This window comes from Podarcis melisellensis, assembly GCF_964234715.1.
Source record: "Podarcis melisellensis genome assembly, chromosome: 10".
Classification (NCBI taxonomy): domain Eukaryota; kingdom Metazoa; phylum Chordata; class Lepidosauria; order Squamata; family Lacertidae; genus Podarcis; species Podarcis melisellensis.
In genome coordinates this window covers 6492033-6514982 of record NC_138542.1, presented here as the reverse complement: position 1 = coordinate 6514982, position 22950 = coordinate 6492033, and the positions used below count along the sequence as shown (strand labels likewise).

Genomic DNA, 22950 nt, shown 5'->3' with positions numbered 1-22950 from the left:
GTATCACTATTAGAGCTTGTTTTCCGAAAGACCCTTATGCCCTGTTCTAGCTTCATAGTCTGCCAGATTACCTCAGGCACACGTATGAGACAAGCTCCTCATGCAAGCCAGGCAAAACCCTTCCTTCTCCATGTCAGGTGAGCTGCAGTCACATCAGCATACTCTGTCTTGGCTGCATGGTATAGCCACCTGCCCTTCCCTGGGCTCGCTGCATATACTATTCTCAACAGGTGTCAGAGCTGGTTAATACATAGAACCTGAAAGAATGGGCCACAGAATATACCCCTTTGCAAGGCAAGCCCCCAGGTGGTACAGATACAGCAGCAGCTGTCTGTAGTACCACTTATTTATTTCCAGTAGGAAGCAGTGCTGGTCTATTCCATAATAAATTTGTCAAGTCTATAGATACCAAAGGGACGCAGGTGGCGCTGTGGGTTAAAGCCTCAGCGCCTAGGACTTGCCGATCGAAAGGTCGGCGGTTCGAATCCCTGCGGCGGGGTGCGCTCCCGCTGCTCGGTCCCAGCGCCTGCCAACCTAGCAGTTCGAAAGCACCTCCGGGTGCAAGTAGATAAATAGGGACCGCTTACCAGCGGGAAGGTAAACGGCGTTTCCGTGTGCGGCTCTGGCTCGCCAGAGCAGCGATGTCACGCTGGCCACGTGACCCGGAAGTGTCTCCGGACAGCGCTGGCCCCTGGCCTCTTAAGTGAGATGGGCGCACAACCCCAGAGTCTGTCAAGACTGGCCCGTACGGGCAGGGGTACCTTTACCTTTTTTTATAGATACCACAAAACACTTCCATTCCATTGCATTCTCAGGTGTGTGTATTCATACATGGTACAATGCACCAACCATCTGCTCCCTTCTTCTCCCTTCGCCAGGATCAATAAACAGCAATATCAGGAGATACTACTGGGTCCTGAAGTACATTATTATACAGTGCCATAGTTGTGGGACTGTAAAAACAGGAGCACTATAAAACATGATAATCTTATCTGCTGGTATTATGACTTGGCCCAGGAAAGTAGGGAGTTGGCTGAGTTTATTGTTCACTCTGGTCTCTTACAGATTTCCTGTGTTAAAATGCTGTAAGGAAGAAATTCCAATACCACAACTATTTTTTCAAAAGGAAAAATGTATACAATTTTGCCAAACTACTATCATTTTTCTATTTATTTAATTATTCAGGTAGAGTATGTCATGTATTGTTCAAACAGAGTACACTTGCAGCCATGCAATCAAATGCAATTCTGAAATGTTAATAGGTCTTCCCATTTTCTAAGAACTGGCCGGATTTTTGAGATCCCTAACAAAAGAGCCAGCCTAAGTGGATGAAAGTCAGAGGCACAAGACTCACAAGACGCAGCTTAAAAGCTCAGTGATAAAGCTAAATCCTGAAAGACGTGCCTAGGACAACTCACGCCAGGAGAGCACAAACAATGAAGTAACCCTGCAAACATAGCTTATTTGAAATTTCCCCCAAGACACACATTCACATTTGATTGTAGAGCTTAAAAGGTGTAATTTTTTTGTATTAATGAAATTAAACATAAATAAAAAGAATTTTAATGCATTTATACAATAAGTCCCATTAACCATTCCATCGTTCTCACATTTAAACTCTGAAGTAAAAACAAATTCTGTATGTTGTTTATATTTTTAAGGCATGTGTATATTTCCCCACACCCTTTTCACAGCTATAAAACTATGGGGCAGACTCATCCAAAATTACTTGTTATCTGGCAGCTGATAAAGGATCCCCTCTTAGTATCTTTTATGTAGTGTTTTATCAATTCACTCCAAATGTTAGTAATCCACTTTCAAAGCCTGAAACAATTCGAATCCTGACACGAGCAAGGGTTGAGTTTGTATCCCACCAAGTTATACTCAAAAGCAGACCCAATTAAATCAGCGAGCTTCTGTTAGCCAAGTTTGTTGATTTCAATGGGCAAGTTGGCTGCAAACTGAGTTTTTGTTTTTTAAAAAAACAATTTAAAACCTGATATTCAACCCAGTTAAACTGAAGAATATTAATTCAAGCTTGTTTTGTTCCATCCACTTCAATAGTAGAACCAATAGATACTACAGCTGCTTTTATTATTTAGAAAGTGCCTAACATTTCTAGGTACTATTTTTAAAAAGAACACAGGCCTTGGCTGCAGATCTGCAATCTAACATACATGATACAAACGCAAAGGATGGGGAAAAGAATAGGGAGACTGCAATCCTATACATATTTGCCTTTAATACATCTCACGAAACTCAACAAGACTTACTTTAGAATAGACATGCCTAGGATTCAATGGTTAAGGTGCCATTTATTACATCATATTAATAATTACCAGGTGGGATGGTTTGTGGCGCTAGGCCATAATTGCACCGCAATCCTGGACAGTTCCGGGAGATGCTATGCCCTGAAATGATATTTACAGGGAAGGAGCAGCTCAGGGTGAGATACTATTTCAGGTCTAACAGTCCTGAATTAGCTAACTCATGCATATTAAATATGGGGGTATCTTCATGGAAAGGTTCTACCTGCGCTATGAAAGGATATCAGTTTTATACCAAACAATATAAAAAATTCCTTCCAGTAGCACCTTCGAGACCAACTAAGTTTGTTACTGGTATGAGCTTTTGTGTGCATGCACACAAAATAACAATACCAATAACAAACTTAGTTGGTCTCTATTTTTTTTTATATATAGATTTTTATTAAAATTTTCCATAAAAAGCAATAAACAAATCCATTTATGTATCACATATTTTGCCTTACTTGGACCTCCCCCAACCTCTCTGACAATCGTTCGTATTTCAAATCTTCTCTTCACATTCCTTAGTTTTGTATTGCCATTAAATAATATTTCTATCCTTGCTTGTCTTTCGACAATACTTCTATTTTCACAAAGCTTCTTAACAAACTTAGTTGGTCTCTAAGGTGCTACTGGAAGGAATTTTTAAAAATTTTGTTTCGACTTGGCAGAAATGACTGGCAGAATCCGAGACCAGGGAAGAGAGACAGCGGAAGAAGATTGGAAGAAATTTAAGGACTATCTTAGGAAACATTGCAAAATTAATGAATGTTAGAATGACGTTGGTTTAGAAATTATGTGGTTAACAGCTGTAATGGTTAAGTAAAAAGAAAAGAAAGGCTAAAAATCAAATGGAAAATAAGGGAGAGGATTTGCTGAATTAATAATTAGAAATTGGAATACAGAAAGGGGAGGTATGAGGAAGTCGGGGAAGTAAGTTACAAGAAAATAAGGGATTGAAACTATACTTGTTTTTATTTTTGTTTGTATTGTTGTTTTGTTTTGTTTTGATATAATCTTTGAAACTTTAATAAATATCTTTTTTAAAAAAAAATTGTTTCGACTACGGCAGACTAACACGGCTACCTACCTGTTACAGATAGGTAGCCGTGTTGGTCTGCCATAGTCAAAACAAAAAAATTCCTTCCAGTAGCACCTTAAAGACCAACTAAGTTAGTTAACTTCCTGCTTAGTGTGATGAAGAGGAAAGCGGCACCAACTTTTTCTTTAATACCACAGCTGTAGTCAATATGCCGCACAATCAAACGAAGTTCCAAGTAGCCTTATTGTACAAGGACAAGGAGCTAGGACGATATCTACTTTTACCTCCCCACCCCCATTTTATGTTGTTATTTCTATGTATATTATGCTATGGCCATACGGCTAATGCAATAAAATCTATTGATTGATAAGTTAGTTCTTGGTATGAGCTTTCGTGTGCATGCACACTTCTTCAGATACACTGAAACAGAAGTTTCCAGACCCTTCTATATAGTGAGAAGGTGGGGAGGGGTGTTACTCAGAAGGGTGGTGGGAATGGGTGATTGGCAGATAGCTGTGATGAGCCTGTTGACGACTCTTAACGACTGCAATAGGTCTTACAGGAATAGGTCTTAAGAGTCGTCAACAGGCTCATCACAGCTATCTGCCAATCACCCATTTCCACCACCCTTCTGAGTAATACCCCTCCCCACCTTCTCACTATATAGAAGAGTCTGGAAACTTCTGTTTCAGTGTATCTGAAGAAGTGTGCATGCACACGGAAGCTCATACCAAGAACTGACTTAGTTGGTCTTTAAGGTGCTACTGGAAGGAATTTTTTTGTTACAGCTACCTACCTGTAACTAGTTTTATACCAGTTTATCCTGGCTCCCCCCCAAAAAATATATATATATATATATAATAATACGAAGAATAGTTTGAAAGCGACAATAATTGTTTGCCAAGATCCCCAGCCTCACCCCCATTTCAAAACGGGGCGCAGGTTTTTCTGCAGAGAGGGAAACTCCTGTGCAACCAGCTGGTCACACGCGACCCCTCGACACGGGTGGACAAAACGCGGCTCTCCCCTGGGTCCGCTTTCAAAACCACAGGGGGGATCATTTTCAGCCTCCCTTTTCGCGGGATTCATCTGCGAATAACGTCAAGAGACCCGGACCCTCCGCTAGCGGGAAGAGAAGAAGCTTAGCGAGCCATTTCGGGCGGGAGTCGGATAAAAAGAGAGAACGAGGCCCGGCTTTTACCTCAGGCCCAGCGCCAGCGAGGTCGCCTCGAGGGGCATGCTGGGACTTGTAGTTGCCGCCCGCTGCTTCGCTCGTGCCCTGAACGGACGCGGGAACTACCGGTCCCAGCAGCCCCTGCCACGGGGAATGGGGGTGAAGAAACCCTAAAGGCCCGCCCTTGATATGTGAGTGTGTGTTTTGGCGATGCCTAATTTTGGGCTGCCGGGAGGAGGAGGAGGAGGAGGAGAGCAGCTCCGGCTGAGGGCGGAGAGTTACCTCAGGTTACCGTTTAACAGGCCGCCGCCGCCGCCGCTCCTGTTGCTACTGGGCTCGGGCGGCGAAGCGACCTCGGGAGGCCGCGAGGAGGCGGAGAAGGTGAGGAGCGCGAGGCGCCTTTTTAAATCTCAATTTATTTATTTGTTGTATGTTTGTGAGAGAAAGAGGGGTAAAAAAAATATATTAAGGCAACGCGGGAAAGGAAGGAGGCGGCGGGTGGTCGGGTTGGGACCGAATAAGTAAGTGAAATAAGTGAGAAACAGCTTTCGGGACCGCCGCCGCCGCCTCAGAGAGAACAGATTTTGGACCGGGTGGATCGCGGGGCTTTTCAAGCGTGCGGGATCCCCTTTGCAGGACCAGCAAAACCTGTCCCGGCAGAGAGGTTAAAAACGGAGCAGCTTGGTCTATTCGCCGGTCTGGCTGCTGCTTTGAAGGAGCAGGGCTAGTTTTTTATTTTTAAAAAAAATGAATTTGAGATGTTTGGGGACAAACCTCCTTCGGAGAGAGAGGATGGAAGCCTCCTGATTGTTGTTGGTTTTTTAAAAAATATATATTTGTTGAAATTTTCCACTTTAATACATTAAAAAAATCAAAAAAGAAAACAAAAAGGTTAAAAACACATACAGTTTGCAAACCTGATTTTCCTGTAACATATTTCCCTGACTTCCCCACACCTCCCCTCCTTATATTCCAATTCAAATTTGTTAGTTCAAGTTCTTATCCCAATTTTTAACCTTTTTATATTTAGTTCATTTTTTTAAAAAAACCAATTTTACCTTCTAAGCATCAATGTTTGTACATCAGTTCTCAATCTTAAAAACATTTTTCTAAGGCCGACCCAAATTCCCTTCCACGAATTCCCCAATTTTCATTCTAATAACATGAAGGGAAAAAAAGAGAGAATAATTATGCACCCTTTGGATTCCCAAACCCCACCCCTCCCCTATCCCGGTTTCAATCCCCAACAAATGTCCATCAGTCCTAGTCTACTGTCAGGCTGATTGTTGTTGTTGTTGCTGCTGCTGCTGCTGTTAGTTCGTTTAAATCTGTTTAGTTTAAGCCTGGCGATGTATCCAAGTCAGGCTTGTTTAGAAAGTCGTGCCCGCAGGAAGCCTTTGCCCTTCTAATGGGTGAAGCTGGTTTGGGGTGTGGAAATGTCCCCAAAGGTTTGTTTCGCAAAGTTCAGGGAGGAACCTTGGTTTTAAGAAAAGAGGTTCCAAGGGATGAGTCCAGGGGGCACCCCTGTTCATTGGGGCTGCCCAGTGGCGTAGCGTGGGTTGTCTGCACCCGGGGCAAGGCAAGTAATTTGTGCCCCCTAACCCGTGGATTTGTGCCCCCTAACCCTAACCCCCAGATGTTGCCGGCCCCCCCTGCACCCCCCACGCTATGCCACTGGGGCTGCCAACCTTGCTTGTAAAAAAGAGAGACTGCCCACCTTAGCAGATTTCACCCGTGACCTGGGTCTAATCGCACCTCTTGCCCAGAAGTTGCAAGAAGCTCCTTTCTAAGTGCCGCTTTGCCTTGACCCGAGAAGCCTCTTCAAGGCTTAGCCCATCATTTGCCATCCTTCCCTGATAACTTCCCCCCTGCAGTTCTTTCTTCTCCTCCCCTCCCTCTGTTTCATTCTCTTAACTGCATCCCTCACTTCCTCTTTTAATCTTTATGTTGCTTGCATTGCTTTTATCACACTTTTATCAGTAGGATAAGGTTTACAACTTGTATCAATATACAAGCGAGACTGGCTGACTAAAGTATTCAACTCCATTGACGTATTTAAGGAAGAGCAAAGAGCCTGTAATCGGAAGCACTGATGGGGGAAAACCCATACCTGAATCTTTAGCCCACAGCTAAAGATCCTGGCTCTAGATTCTAGGGAAAACCACTGACAAGAATTCCAAAATGAGCTGAAAATCACTTAATCACTAGCATTTGAAAACTTCTTTGTTTTTCCCAAATCCCACAATCATTTCCAGCATAATCTGATTTCCCCCCTTCTAGTTGCCTTTCCACTTTTTTTCATTCCCCAGCAACATAACCTTCTATTTTTTCCTTTGTTTAAGGCTGTTTGTTTAAAACTTTAATGGTGTGTTCATAAATCCTTGAGAATAAGGGGGCCCTTAAGTTGTGGTAGTACAATCAAAGTATAAGGAACAAAGTAGTCTGTATTGTGAATATGTATTGTGAATAAAGAAATCTGCCCGGTATTTATTAATGTTCTGCATTTTTATGGTGCTTTCTGTCCAAGCTTCTGTACATAAAGGCAAGTATATTTTAACTGTGAAAGTATATTAGGCCTGCTAGGTTCATGTTTTGAATGCACAAAAGTCTTTTGGTGAACAAACAAATAGCCTCTTGGTTGTAAGGCATCAAAATGTACTGATTGCAGGAAAACCTCTGCTGGACAGCTCTCAGTTAAGCCACAGCTGGCTTAGTGTGCCTGCTTAGAACACACAAATCTTCCAGCAAAAAATACACTAATGAAAAGCATTACGTATATGAACATTCTAAATACAATTCCCTCATGCCTCCAAAACCATTGATAAAAATTGGTACAAACCTGGCAAATGAAACTTGATTTACCACAAAACTGGCCATTCAGGAGTTAACATATCCATAAAAACTATCCTGCATACAGGAGCTTAAACAGCCTCACAGACGAGGGATTGCCAGTGTGGTGCCTGTGATTGCGAAAGCACCCTTGAAGTTTTCCCGCAAAGCCTCGGAGCACCCTTGGTCATGAGGTGGTGTGGGTGATTACATACTTTTTCCCTTGAAAAATACATCAAGCTGAAGGAGGAAGTTGAAATTATGATATTTTCCCAATTCCTCTTTTAGTTCTATGTGCTTTTCAAGGCTCATATTAATTCTAAGATCCCTTAGAAAAGTAAAGTGTGTGCATGCTTTTTATCTCTCTCTGCGGAGCTGGAGGTTGGTACTGAACTAAAGGAAATGGAGAGAGGTTACCAGAAGGGATGTCATCCATGGCACTCAATCCAAAATCAAATGAGCTCATGGGCCGATAAAGATTGGCATCCCTGCCACATATAGTACATACACACAAGCACTTGGATTCACTGGGGTAAAACATTTTAAAGTGTAGTGCAAAGCTTCTGTAATTGTAGGATGGTTTTGCAGATAGTCAGTAGATGACTGCTTTTATAGAGAATGATTGTCATTGTGCTATCAAATCAATTCAGATTTAGTATGACAAGCCCAGCAAGGACTTGGACTGCATGCACACCATACATTTCAAGCACATGACTTCCCCTACAGTATCTCAATAACTTAGTTTGTGTTGGGAAATATAGCTCTGTGAGAGGTAAACTACGTATGGTGTGTACACAGCCTCCCACTGGTATTCCCTCAGTATTTGCCTATATTGTCAATATTTCCCTCAGTATGCACCAAAATTTGACATAATTCCAAGATGAGTAAGGATGGAGCCGGAATGCACTATACTAGACAGGCAAAGTGGAAGCCCAGAATTATCAACATTGCCCAGAAATCACAGTCCTGTTCTCCATTCCGACCAACCAGGCAAGGGATGGAGGATCTGTGGCCCTTCAGATGCATTTAGGTTCCAGCTCCCATCAGCCCTGGCCAGCATGGCTAATGGTCAGAGATTATGAGAGCTGGTGACCAGTATCATGGCTCAGTTGGTAGAGCATGAGACTTAATTTCAGGGTCCTGGGCAAAAGATTCCTGCATTGCAGGGGGTTGAGCTAGAATAACCTCATCCCTTTGAACACTACAACGAGAGAGAGAGAGAGAGAGAGAGAGAGTGTGTTAGGCTTGAACTAGACAAAGGGTGGGGAAGGGGAGAGATAGTTAGATCCTCTAAGAAGCCAGGCATGGCCAAACTTGACCCTCCAGCTGTTTTGGGACTACAACTCCCATCACCCCTAGCTAACAGGACTAGTGGTCAGGTAAGATGGGAATTGTAGTCCCAAAACAGCTGGAGGGCCAAGTTTGGCCATGCCTGCTCTAAGCAATATTATTTGCATTATTCTGCCATTGAAAGGAGGATACTTGCCCTTTTCTCATCTTGTTATTGGCATGTGCCTTGTTCACCTCTGTATGTTCCCATCAGCAAATCAATATTGACTCTGGAATGTGAACTTGGCTAGAAACTTCATTTGCTCTATGAACCTGCCAAGCTAAATGGGTTGGTCTGGTCAGTCTTCAGGCCAGTGTCAGCATGAGGAACAACAAGAAAATTAACAAGTCAGACCTCTCACTCTTTTCTCAGAGGGGAGCCTGCAAGCCATTTATGCCAAGAACTGGAACCATCGCTTATCTAAATGAATAGTGGAAAGACTTAGTGCCTTGCAGATTATTGAACTGTTTAATCAACTTGGCACATAAGAAACACGTGGTCCACAAATGGGCATTAGTGACCTTTTAAAACTGAACCTTTCCCTAGAACAAACATATACACTGCTGATAGCATACTGGGACTCTGAGGGACAAAATCATTTAAGGAAAATGCAACTTTGGAAGTGAACATTCATTGCATTTAGGCATGAAATGTCAGGTCAAGGATAGCTCATTTTAAAGATCAATAATGATTCTATCTAGATGGCTTGTTGTTCCAGTCTCTTGCAGCAAAATGATAAGTATTGTGACACCTTAAAAACTAATACATTTTGGCACAATCTTTCGTGGAATGTAGTTTTCACCAAATGCATGAAATCTATCCTGGTTTGCAAGGGTTTACGTCTATGTATATAATTTTTTTGGGGGTGGTGCATAGTGAGGTCAGAAGGAAATAGTACAGGTGGTGATATTTATGCTATAAACAGTGGCCATTCACACCCACACGGACCAGTTGTGTTGATAACACAGACATCCTAGCATTGGTAAGCCAATTAATACATGTAGTGTGATAAAAATCCATTGTGAAAATTCATTCCACAAGTGATTGCATTGAGTCTCTTGATACATTGCAATTAAGCAGTTAAAAGTTGTTGTCAATTATTTAAAATAACTCATGGCAGAAAAGGAGTACAGTGGTGCCTCGCAAGACGAAAATAATTCGTTCTGCGAGTCTCTTCGTCTAGCGGTTTTTTCGTCTTGCAAAGCACGGCCATTAGCGGCTTAGCGGCTATTAGCGGCTTAGAAAAAGGGGGGGGGACTCGCAAGAACTCGCAAGACGTTTTCGTCTTGCGAAGCAAGCCCATAGGGAAATTTGTCTTGCGAAGCACCTAAAAAACAGAAAACTCTTTCGTCTAGCGAGTTTTTCGTCTTGCGAGGTATTCGTCTTGCGGGGCACCACTGTACATTTTTTAAAAAATCTGGTTTAGTCAAGGCTTGAATGGGGCCTCTGGTTTCTTCTCAGTTATAGAAGTTAAGAGAAGTATTTCTGTGTGAAAGTGTCCAGAGATCATGGCCTTGGCCATTATCTTGGGTGGAGTTCAAAATTCTCCTTGACTGCAGTGTGACCTAAAAGTGTTCCATGAGTGACCTGTGATAGATACTTTGAAATAAAATATTTAAAATAAAATTAACTGGAATTTCCTGCCTGTGAAAACAAGGGTTGTTAACTTGGGCTAAGACTCCAGAATGATCAACATGAGTCCTCCCAGCTATGTAAACATACCCTAATGGGAGAGGCTAGGCTGAGGCTGTGTCATGAAGGGTCTGTGACTCTTCTGGGCATACCAGGAAAGGCCAATCATCAGAACAAGTAGCTTGACTATGAATTGACTCATGAAGGAAGTGGCTTGGGGACAAGGGTCTGCGGGTTTGCTGTTGAACTGCATCTTTCTATCATTTTTCTTATGTGATTTGGAAGCACTACATAGAACACCATGTGTCAGCACGCATTTGCCATGACTTTCACTGCAGTAGAGTCTGTTAGTGGTTTTGTGCACCCTTGGAGATTTGGTCTAGATGGAGCAGAGGAGGAGAAAATGCAAACATTTGACCATAAATATCTGGGTACTATGCTGTCTGACCTTTTATGCTGCTCATATTCTATTGCTCGTGCTCCAGAGTAATATTATGAAGAGTTCATTCTGGCATATTTGCTGTGCAAGGCTTTCCTAATCATTGTTTACACCAATGGCATTGATGCTTCATATGTAGCTGGTGTGCTTACACAATGTCCCCAGGCTATAGTTTGCTTTTGTTTTAACTGGGGTTGGGTAAAGTGTGCACCTAAACAGGCAATCTACAAATTCGTATTCAGGAATATAGATATCTAGCATGCATATCAGAGGCAGGTTTGACTGCAGCTCCCTGTGAAGTATACACTCAGTGGCGAGCCTTGATTTGATGGTATTCAATATGTAAAGCAGCCCTGGTACACACAGGCTGGATGAAATCTGTGGAGCTTTCAGAATGATTCAGAAATGCATTTGGTACACAGAGTCCACATGCATAAAGGGGTTTACCTTGATTATGGTTCATTTTCCTCACAATACACTCTGGGAGAAAGAGGGTCCCAAATTGGATCCACTAGATAACTGTACTGTCCTATCCCTTCATGAATTCAAACCAGGGATTTAAAGTACAGTACCATCTTTAAGGATGGTTCTGGTGTTCCTTTATCCTACCAGTTCAGTGTTGCTCAGGTGCTAAACATCAGTTTCTGCACTCTGCTGCAGGGCAATGCATTTTAGTTAAGTTCCAGTTTCTCTTTTGGTAAGCAGATGCAGTAACCCACAGTCAAAAGGTAAACATGAGTATAACTGCAGTTAACTAGAATGTTGTTTTGAAAAAATCTACCGTACATGCACTAAGAATCTATAAAATAGTCATGTCATCATGTCATATATGATGTTATGCACAGGAAACATTAAATTATGTCTGAAACTTTCAAGCTGCAGTTAAAGGAGGTAAGCGTGCTCTTCCTTTGTAGTCAAAAGTTGGCAGTTTTTTAATTTTGTGCCTGCATGGCAACGGAAAAAGGTGCCAAAATCAAAAAGGGCCGACTTTTTATTTCAAAGGAAGAATTGGGAGCACACTTAGAATGCACTTCTGATTGTTCTGTCACAAGCTCAGCTTGAATTCAACCCATGTCTCCAAAAGCTCTTCCTTTGAACCCCTACCTCAAGCCACATTTGCAAAAGGAGACTCGAGAGGGCACACTCCTGATTCTTTTCCTTTGGAAATTGCATTTGTGATGTCCGGCAATCAGGCTGACCGGCCTATGAAGTGGACTGAGGCATCCACCTTGGGCAGCAGAATCCCAAGCAGTGGCTCCCCCATGGGCAACACACCCAGCCCTGCTGCTGCTGGAGAAGTGAAGAGAAGAGATTCCTCCTTCTCCTCACTTCTTCTGTGGCAAGGGGTGGGGACCCTGCCCACACCCTGTCATTGCTAGAGAAGAAAGGAGAAGTGGCTGCAGGTTTCAGCGAGATCTTGCAGCCCTTTCAAGAGATCTTGCCAGAACCCAGAAGCTGCAGCCATGCAACCCTGATAAGCAAGACTTCAATGGGACAGGGAGGCATCTTCTCTCTGACCAATGAGAAATTCCTGGAGCAGCACTTTTGCATTTAGTTTCCAATCTATTATTACTATTTTATTTCTATACAAATAAATATATTAAGGTGGTGTACAGAATCTCACTTAACCAAAAACATGAGAAGAAAGCAGTGAAAACTTCTTGCATTTTTGTAGTATTTTCTTTATTTACAAATATACATCGAAGCATGTTGAGACTGAAGCGTTACTAAAGGGCAGCAGCTCTTCCACTTTACATCAGGTTCCCAGAGAGTGGCCTTGCAACCCTAGATGCCTTAAGCCAGCTCCCTACTAATTTCTTCAAATTGTCAGGTTCTCTTTTCCACCAATGCATCCCTGGACCACCCTCTTAGGTGAAGGAGTGTCAAATTCTCTAAATTACCGCAAGGATGTCATTCAAAAACAATGAATTTCCCCTAGCTACCAGCAGACCAGCACCTAACTAATAGTTTCCATTGACGAAAAGCCATCAGTTATCCTGGGCTGTTAGTCTAACAAAGGCATATTCAGACACATGGCTGTTATAACAATATTTTGTTCTTTGGGAAGCAAAAGGTGAGCTTGTTTTTATATACAGTATCTCCAGGTGATATAACTCTGCAGTATGCATCTATTCTTCTAACACTTTCAAGTTGATAAGTGGCAAGAAGCCCTTTCAAAGCCTGACTTATCTGTCACATTTAAGAGCCATCAGTTATTAAGTCTTTGTGTTTGGTCTCTTGGATACACCCAATAATTCTTACTAGGCAGATAAGTATTGCTGTAGCTTTTATGGTTGTCTCTTCGGTCTTTTCAGGTGTGCGCTGAGATTGCTCACGAGCAGCTTTTCATTCTTTGTTTTCCTTTATGGGAACACAGAGGGGCTGATTTTTTTCCATCCCCAAATATTGACTTTGCTTCATAACATCTATGCTATGGTGTATTATTGTGATCTCCCAGCATTGTGTATATTGGGAGGGGAGATTCCTGACAAACTGTTCTCAATTCAGGTGGGTAGCTGTGTTGGTCTGACGCAGTAGAAACATATATAAATGTCCAGTAGCACCTTAGAGACCAACTAAGTTTGTTCTTGGTATGAGCTCTCAATTCGTTCATTCAATAAATTTCTATAACACACTTCATCAAAAATAACCTTAGGGTGGTTTACAGACATAAAATTATTAAAGCTACAAAACAGAATAACACATTAAAACTGGTATTAAAATCCATAGCCAGCCAATAGCAGCAACCAATCTCCCATTACAAATGGGCAGGTCTGATAAATTGCCCCCAAATATCTTGGTGAATGAAGATGTTGTCAACTGGTATAAAAAATCATGTAGTGTTGACACCATAGGGATGGGAAAGAGTACTATTCCTGGCTACCAGAGAAAAGACCCTATAAGTCACTGCCCAATGTGGCACAGTTACTGGTGGGACCTTCAGAGTGGCTGATCCTGCAGATCTTGGAGCCTGAGCAGGTTGATATTTACAACATAAGGGAAGGTTGCTGCCAGACATAGGCATTTATTTATCTTTTCATAATGTCATGCCCACTTCTGGCATTGAGTCCTGCCTATACCACAATTTTGTGCGTCCCCAAACAAGTTGCCTAAATTTGGGAGGGGTGCTTGTGTGACAGAATAGCTCTGAAACCACCAGCCACCTGCTTTCCCCACAAGAGTCACCCTCTGATATTATCTGCTAAATGTTAGATAGAATTAAAGAACAATGAGCACATTTTGATCCTGGGAGAGTGAATCCATAGTCCTTTCACCCATGAGCCCATTCCTGGTTGGTTTTCTTCATTTCAGCAGCCTAATTTAGATGTGAAAAGTCACATTTCTTGTTGTCATTCAACAGTTGTGAGATAGAAACCCTTGATGATCTGGAAATCTCCCTGAGATCTACCAGTAAGTCTATCATCTGCCTGCTTCTGCCATAGTAGGGGCATCTCTGAGATGACCAGGGAGAAGGCTTACAATGATCTTTTGCTCTGCCTGTCTTCTTCTGTTGCATGGTCTCAGGGGGTGGGTGTGGAGGAACAGGACATTCTGGGTGAACCGTAGACTAGTGTGTAATGGTGACTTTGTGGTGTCACCCACACTCCGTGGTCCATGTGGAAAGAATAGACAGGTGTGTGGTGATGGCAGTGCCCTTCTTCCTCCTTCAGTCTCCTAGTTCTTCAGTCTCTCTCTCTCTCTCTCTCTCTCTCTCGATAGTTGGGCTTGTACAGCCCCAGGAGAGGGAAGAGTCTAGCTGAAGCAAGAGTAGACATGCGCTCCCTCCCTCTCCTGGCTCTCTCTCACAGAGAAGTTGGTCTTGAGATAACCTCTTTGTGGGGCAGAGGGCCAAGGAGTAAGTTTGTGTCTCTTCCTTTCTTCATATGAATGTACTCTCAGTTATTATCTTCAGCAGAAGCAAGCAATTCTTTAAATTGCCCTTTTAAAAAATGCTTATATTTTGATAGCATCTTCAAGGAGCAACTCTTCAGTTCCCTTTCCCTGAAATGTACTATGGAACATGCTGTAGAGGATGAAACTTGCCATGTGTTGGACCAGAGATACTGTGTGGAAAGGCACGTATATAACCAAGGGACCCTACAAAAGCAACTGCACAAGAAGGAGAAGACCTCTCTGCCTCTCGCTCAGAAGATAGCACGTTCTTGTCGGTAGGACATCTTAGCTACTTATGCAGTCAGTAGATTAATTGGTATGGATGCCAAATTGCCCTTCCATTCACAGAAGGGCTCCTTCTGTTCATGGGAGGTTCCTACTGGCAAAATTGGGTTTGTGTGAAAGCATTTTTTAGATTTCCCCCTGTATGCCCCAGAGACACCTCCCACACTGTTCTGGAGAAAGTTAGCATGTCAGAGGGAAGAGCATAATCTTCTAATGTGCTGGCATTCCACTGTCAGAGTTCTTTAAAATAAAAGATAGAGAATATACAAGGACTCATTCTGCACTCTCATAGTAGATACAATATATTTCCTATGATTAAGGTATTTTCTGCCCGTACACAATAAATGTACATTTTGCCAGTTACTTTCAGCTGATACAACTTTTTCTCTCCCCCTCTCTCTCTTGTATTTTTCAGTTGCTCTTCCAAGAAAGCCAAATCTGTTCTGTGTAGTTTTTTACCTATTTTTACATGGCTCCCTCGCTATCCAGTGAAGGAGTATTTGCTGGGAGACATTATCTCAGGAATAAGCACTGGGGTCATGCAGCTTCCTCAAGGTCAGTGAAATTTAACTTTTAAACTTTATTCTTCTTTTTGGAATCTTCAGAACAGCCTTGAGAGATCTTTTGGAGACAGTCAGCTTCCAGCTGATTGTACAGTCACTTTTCATGAGGGTGTCACATGCCTTCTGGGGATGCATAATGCAGTACACCTCATATGTCAATCAACTGAGGTGTTGCATTCATCTAATGGGAATAAACCTCCTCAGTTTTCACAATGGAAATATCTTGTTTAAAAGGCCTCCTGTATGAAAATTGTGTATTTCTGTAATAAAGTCAACAATTTTGTCATCACAATGACTACCCTTTGAGGGTAGTGCATTTAACTAGTGCATTCACACTGGTTAAAACATGTCAGGCTTCGCAGTTGATGGCCTGCCAGTAGTGAGTGAAGCTATTTTGCTGAATTAGTTTAATATCCATCCTTTATAGGATTTTTGGTGACTCTTAATGTGGCAAGTCCCGACGACACACAGACTTTTGACAACTCCACAATCTATACCACCATCAGATTACGTCTTTATTTTAGTACATGTAAGCAAGCAGAATAAATAATTAAGCTGAGTGAACAGCAGATGTGCAGTTTTTTCTGCAGAATAGTTTCCCCCTCTTCTTGCCATTTTTTCCTTCTGCTCTCCCAGAGTGAATTCAAATCTGAGTGAATATTGGACTGACTGATTCTAAGAAGACTCATGGGAGCAATTCCTACATAAAAGCATATACTAGTATTTTAAGGACTAGCAGTACAGGCTCTAAGGCTAAAGTTGCCCCTTGCCCCTGCTCCGATGAGGTCTGCTTGCCTTCCCCAGTTGCTACCTCATTGGCAAGTGGGGCAGGGCAGAGGAGCAGTGTCTGAAGCCCTGGGAGCTGGTTGATGGTTCAGTTTGGGTTCACCACTTTCTTCTCTTCATACTATTGACTGTCCTGCTAGTTATTGATGAAGGATGCATTGGGGTGGGGGAGACTGTACATTGTGATTGTCTGGGCACAGTATCTGTTACCAATGTGGCATGTATATGAACATTTTTTTCATTTGAATAATTAGTGTTGAATCTGAGTTCATTTCACCAATGTTTCTCTCTCTCCCTCCCTCTCTCTCTCTCTCTCAGGATTAGCTTATGCATTACTGGCAGCAGTACCCCCAGTATTTGGCCTATATTCTTCATTTTATCCGGTCTTTCTGTACACTTTTTTTGGAACTTCGAGACATATATCAATAGGTAAATATTTTAGCATGCAAACGTTTGTTTTCTTTAAAGGTCAGATTAACAAAATGCACTTCTGCATCAGAAACTGTTAGATGCAAACCCAGATGAGTATTGCCCACTGTTCCATCTTCTTACTCGATACCATTTTTAAAGTTTTGAAGTCAAATCTACTTATATTCATCATGCCAAAGTCACAGCTGCAGCACGAGGGCACAGAAGTGGCCCATAGCCTCCCTGCATCAACTGCTGCCCCAACATTTATTTGGCCCCATCTTAACCATGGCAATGGTGGGAAAGTTGAGGTCCTCCAGATGTTGTTGGATTCCAGCTTATATCAACCTCAGCCAACATGGCCAGTGGTCAGGGATGACGGGAGCTGGAATCCAACAATATTTGGGGGAGCAGAGTTTTTCCATCACTGTTGTACGTCCTTAGGCAGCTCACTTTTGTGCCATTTTAATTTCATTGTGTGTCAAATGTGATCACTTTTAACGGCTTGTAATTCAGCAAAGTTTCTGTGAGAACCAGGGTAGTGCAAATAAGTGTGGTGCTTTAAATACTCAAATGCTATATAAATTATTATTAGTAGTAGTAAATATATTTTGCCTTGTTTTTGTCAACTCATTTTCAGTAAGTGAAAGCTTCTCATTGGCATTTGAATTCCTGTGTTGAGGGCTTTGGACTACATGGGCCTTCAGAGTCTCATCCAACTCTACAATTCTATGATTCTATGACATTGATGGAAATATTAATTCAGGCCCATAAAGTGGTGTTGGTGTGTGTACTTGTGTGTGTGTGTGTGTCTGTGTTTGTATAACTGCAATAAGGAAGATGATTAAATTTTCTTTTCAGAAGCTGAAATATATGTGATCTAGCAAAAACATGTAGGCTTCCCTGGTAATAATAAACATGTATCTCCCCTCAATCCACACTCTTGCAGGAACCTTTGCTGTAATCAGCCTGATGATTGGCGGAGTTGCTGTCAGGGAAGCCCCTGATGAAATGTTTGCCAATACGTACACCAACTCTACTAATAACACAGATCTTGAAAACAGTGCCAGAGATGACATGAGGGTGAAAGTAGCTGTTGCTGTTACCTTGCTCTCAGGGATCATACAGGTAACGTCACTGTTGGTCTAGGAGCAGTTTTGAATATTGCTGCCCTAAAGATTTGAATATTGCTGTGCGGAACTCCACCTGAGTAAGCCCCTGGTTCATCCACCTGGTTTTCCATTCAGGATCTAAAATGGCATGGGATGTATCCTTTCAACCTACATTTTGGGGAAGTAGCTTCAGTCTGTGTTTTTGTGTTGGGCTGTGGAGTGAGGAGAACAAGGTATGCTGTTCTAGACTTACTGGCAAGTAACCAGGTCACGTAGTAAGCACAACTAGGTAGACTTTGTTCTCCTTTAAAAATAACATTTTATTCCAAGAAACATATAACTTGTGTTGCTTTCATTGGTCATATGGAGTGGCAAAGAAGTATGGAAGAGCCCGGGAGGTCTCATGACTTCCAGAAATCCTCGCAAGCCAGCTTGGTTATAGGTGTCCTGTTATCACTTCATCCAACTTGAAGACCATAATTTTTCCCTGCTTTCCTGAGACTTCTGCTGTTTATGCTTGCCGCTTCTATAACCACACACTGTGCAACCCCCCAGAACATGCAAATCACACAAGTATTAGACCTGGCAGTCTTGACATGCTTCAACACTTTGGGCTGGGAGGTGTAGGAGGAGGCCTGCATGGTTGCAAGAGGTGACTTTGCTCTTGATGCAGTGTGCTGAACTTGGCTTCTCTATGATACTGTCCTGTGCTGGCTTTTAAATGATGCTTCCTTGAACATGGCTCTTCTCTCTTTTCATTAGTTGTGTTTAGGACTCCTTCGATTTGGATTTGTAGCTATTTATCTTACGGAGCCCCTGGTCCGGGGATTCACCACTGCTGCAGCTGTGCACGTCTTTACGTCCCAATTAAAGTATCTGCTTGGAATTAAGACGAAAAGGTTCAGTGGACCCCTCTCCTTTCTTTATGTAAGTAACTATATCTGGAAGTTAAAGCACAAAAGGACCATTCCTTAGTGTTTAAAGCCACTTGGGGTTATAAAGTCTCTAGATTCACTGTCCATATCCACAAAGAAATATTAACCAGCTTTCAAATGGATCACTCATGGGTTTTGCCAGGGAATCTTTTCATTTTGTGAGGTTCCTCAGAAACTTCCCTTTCAGATTCTTCAGGCACCTAGAAGTGAGGGAGCAAGGATGATTTAACCAGTGTAAGCTTATGGAGTGTAGTGTAGACACAACTTAAAGAAAGACAGATTTTTTCAGTACTCTGAAATAGTTATGTCAGTTATAAACATATAGCCTCTGCTTTTGCTTCTTTTTCTTTGTAATGGCCACTAGCATAGATGGCTTTAAAGATAGAGTGGGCAGAGAATTGATTGATCAGTGGCTATTTAATATGACAGCTATATGGATCCTCAGTGTTCAGCGGTGGTACACATCTAAGTACCAGATGGTTTTTCATACCGTTCTCTGCTTTCAGAAAGCATTTGAGTTGAAAAGCAAATGATACATCTTCAAATAAATAAATCTTCAAGGGCATTTGTCTGGTCCCTCCTGGCATTGGTCTGCTCTAACAAGGCAGTTTTAATTTTAGTGTACCATTGCAGACTATGAAGAAGTCAGATATTATTTGTGGCCAATTACTGAGCTGACATTGATAGGTCTCGTATATAGCTTATATTATAGGAAACTATGTTAGTGTCAAGGCCAGTATACCTTTTGTTGGCAGCATACGAGCCCAAATTACCACTTTTTACACTGCAGCTGAAAAGAGGCAAGAGATATGTGTATATAATCTGTTCCATAAAATCCATGCAGTCAGTGTTAGAAACAAAGATGTGAAAGCTAGGAGCTAAATGGCACCTTAAGCTTAAGTTATGGGCACGACAATGGAATTTCTAGGCAATTTTTTGTAATAACAAGAATAGAAAGCTGAAAATGAAGGAACTGCAGCTAAAATATCATGTTCATTTTTCACATGTTCTAGTTCTTCCCCTGCCCACCCCCTAATGTTCTTAAGAGGGTCTCTTCTCCAGTTTTTAGAGAGTAGCTGGAAGTTCCTCCTTTCCTTCCACTCTGCAGTTTTAATCTGAAATCTTAGGTGCAGTACAGAACTCAGAAACAGCTCACACTAATGTAATTCCCTGTCGCATAATGCGCCTAGAACAATGGGAGTTTCGAACTCTGCCTGCAGCTCTTTTGCCCCTGGCCAAGATTCCCAGCTTTTTGGGAGGAGGAGTAGAAGAATTGCAGACAATTCTGAACCTTGAGAAGGACCATAGCTCAGTAGTAGAACATCTGCTTTGCATTCAGAAGGCCCTGGGTTCAATCCCCAGCATCTCCAGTTAAGGCTGGAAAATAACTCTCAGAGCTGCTGCCAGCCAGTGTAGACAATACTGAGCTAGGTGGACCAGTGGTTTGACTTTGTACAAGGGAGATTCCTCTGTTCTTCCTCCCCAACGCCCAATTTTCTGATAGCCACCAGAAATGTAGTCTGGCCCTTGACTGATAATTCTTCATGCTGCTCAGAATCTGAGACCATTGTTATGCTGGGTGATAGTGCCCTTCAGATGAAAAACCATTTAATTAGACAATTGGCAAGCAAAGCACTGCAAATCTACTTCCATAAAATCCCCCCATTCCTGTGTATCTTCTGAAGTTATTTCCGCCCCCCACCCCCCAGACAAAGTTCTACCAATCATAAATGGCTCAAGGGACATGCCTTTGGTGTTTTTGCTAAGGTTTGAATCTGGATTTTTTTCCAGTAGAAATAGCAGCTTACTTGTGTCTCTTTAATTATTGGATTACAACAGTGTAAATGACAGAGGAAGAGCTACCAAGATTTGTCAATATAAGCAAATGCAAACCAATTCCCCAGAACAGATTTCTTGATATTGGAGAACAGTCAGAGTGAAGCAATCATATGGCTTTTCTGTAAGTTACTTTCCAAGAACTAAGATACCAGTAGAAAAATAATATTTTAAAACTGAATGAGGGAATACATGTGTCCAACACAGTTTGGGTCACTGAAGAATAGCAGTGGGGGGGAAATAAACTGATTTAAACAAATTGTCACATAGAAAAGCCTTTACTAAGAGTCTAGTAGTGTCCTTCAGCAGCCTTACATGGGTGATAATCAGATTAAGCTGATTTACTTTCTACAACTATATTTGCAGACAGGGATTTATTTAGGATACCCCAACTCTATGCAACTTTTGCTTTAGCATTTCTGAGGCTGTGTGAAATATTTTTCTTGAAGGCCGTAAGTGCTAGTCAAATTGGCAAAACACAAATGCACACAAGCCACCATTTTTGTTTTCAAGTAATAATAGTGAGGGGAGGGAGGGAGTGGCTTTCTTCACTCTGGCAAAATGCCATTCATATTTATGTGACAGTAGTAAAACCTGGTTAAGCGAAACTTCATTGTGTTAATGGTTTTAACATTATTCATACATTTTAGGATTTGGGTAATTTGTTTTGATGTTTGCATTTGTCACTTAGTTATGACTTATGGTTAGGGCAGTTTTTTAGATTTGAAATACTGAAGAGAAGCAACCAAAACCTTTGCCCAGGAATTTTGAGATCGAGCGTATTTAATACATCATGCTCTGCATGCGGTTATCCTGCAGCCCCCTTGCCAACTTCTAGGAAAGATCACTGCTGCTTAATCAACACTGAATTTCATTGCTATGGTAACCCTGAAGGCCTGTTAGCAGCTCCCTGCCTGTAGATCAGTTTATGTACTTATAAACAGATTTGATTTGCTGGAAAAGGTTTGAAATCATTATTTCCAGTGCTGGTGTGTGTTTGCGGTCAGCACAGATGCAAGTTCTTAAGTTGGTGTAGTATGTTTTGTCTTAAATATTGCTATCCATTTGGAATTTAAGAGATAAAAGGATCATGTGCACTTCTGTGTGGGGAATTTAAAAGTCATTATCAAAGAAATCTGAGTTCTCTGAGCTGAATAAATTCTGTGATTTGAATACCGGTAAATTATACAGATTGAGAAAAACTGGTGTATTTTATCTTTCCGCATAGCCTCCACTACCACCACCACTGAAAATCCCACTTAGCCCTCTTTAGCCTCAAAGATTTCATGAAGCTTGTCTACTTTCTTTCAAGCATATTTTAACACCCAGAAGGGATAGAAACATGAAAAGAGATATTTGAGGTTCTCAGGGTGCTATATTCTTCATCAAACATCACATTTCCACATAAACATCCACATCTGCTTCTCCTTTGACTATATCACTTATGAATAACATTCCACATTTTGTTGTCTTGCAGAGTTTAATTGCTGTGTTTGAAAACATCACAAAAACCAACATAGCAGCTTTGGTTGTTGGACTAATTTGCATGGTTTTGTTGCTGAGTGGTAAAGAAATCAACGACCGCTTAAAGAAGAAACTTCCAGTTCCTATCCCTATGGAGATCATTGTAGTAAGTGAGGGATAAGAAGGGATGTCTTAAGTATGTCCTCTTAAGCATGGTTTGGAATGTCATTCACTGTGCAGACAAAACTTCAGACTGAGCTCCCTCTTGGATTAGCTTCCAAGTTTTCTTACTGTAACCAAGTTGCCTCTTGTTTCATGTGTGTTCTTTTTAAAGGTGGTAATTGGTACTGGAGCTTCAGCTGGGATGAATCTGTCAAAGACTTATGGAGTGGATGTTGTTGGCCATATCCCCAAAGGGTAGGCATGAGGAATTAAACATATCTTCTTAGCCCTCTGTATTTTAATACAGCCAGTCGATAGTAGTTTTTCCTTTTTAATTCCTTGCAGATTACGTCCTCCACAGGTACCAGATATCAGCCTCATCCCAGCGGTATTTGTGGATGCTATAGCCATAGCACTTGTAGGATTTTCCATGACAATCTCCATGGCCAAAATCTTTGCTCTCAAGCATGGCTATAAAGTTGATGGAAATCAGGTAATTGGAATGTAATATATGTCTTTCACTATCTGGTCAAAAGCCTGTTGAAATTGGTGGGGAATCTTTCCTAAAGCTAGTTGCTGAAGACACACATCTGAAAAATAGCTTCCCTACATTTCCAGGGCCCAGAGAAGATGTAACATTCCTGACCTCCTAACCATGGTTAGGTTGGAAACATTAAATATGCACTGGCCTCGTATCCCAATTGAAGAAGTCCTATGAGTTGGCAAGAGAAGATTCTTTCATTAGAAAGATTT

At 41.8% G+C, this 22950-nt stretch overlaps 1 protein-coding gene across 2 annotated transcripts in view; it reads left to right on the top strand.

The window, feature by feature from the left end:
* The first annotated feature begins 4533 nt into the window (after positions 1-4533).
* SLC26A5 (solute carrier family 26 member 5) overlaps positions 4534-22950 on the top strand; it is a 34975-nt gene continuing 16558 nt past the window's right edge. Inside the window, exons 1-9 of one of the 2 annotated variants that reach the window (XM_081927719.1) lie at positions 4534-4713; positions 14721-14921; positions 15347-15486; positions 16599-16709; positions 17638-17816; positions 18563-18727; positions 22049-22201; positions 22370-22452; positions 22543-22690. In XM_081927719.1, coding sequence (XP_081783845.1) covers positions 14767-14921; positions 15347-15486; positions 16599-16709; positions 17638-17816; positions 18563-18727; positions 22049-22201; positions 22370-22452; positions 22543-22690 — 1134 coding nt within the window. In that variant the 5' untranslated portion in view covers positions 4534-4713; positions 14721-14766. The other variant, XM_081927718.1, reaches the window with a different exon arrangement.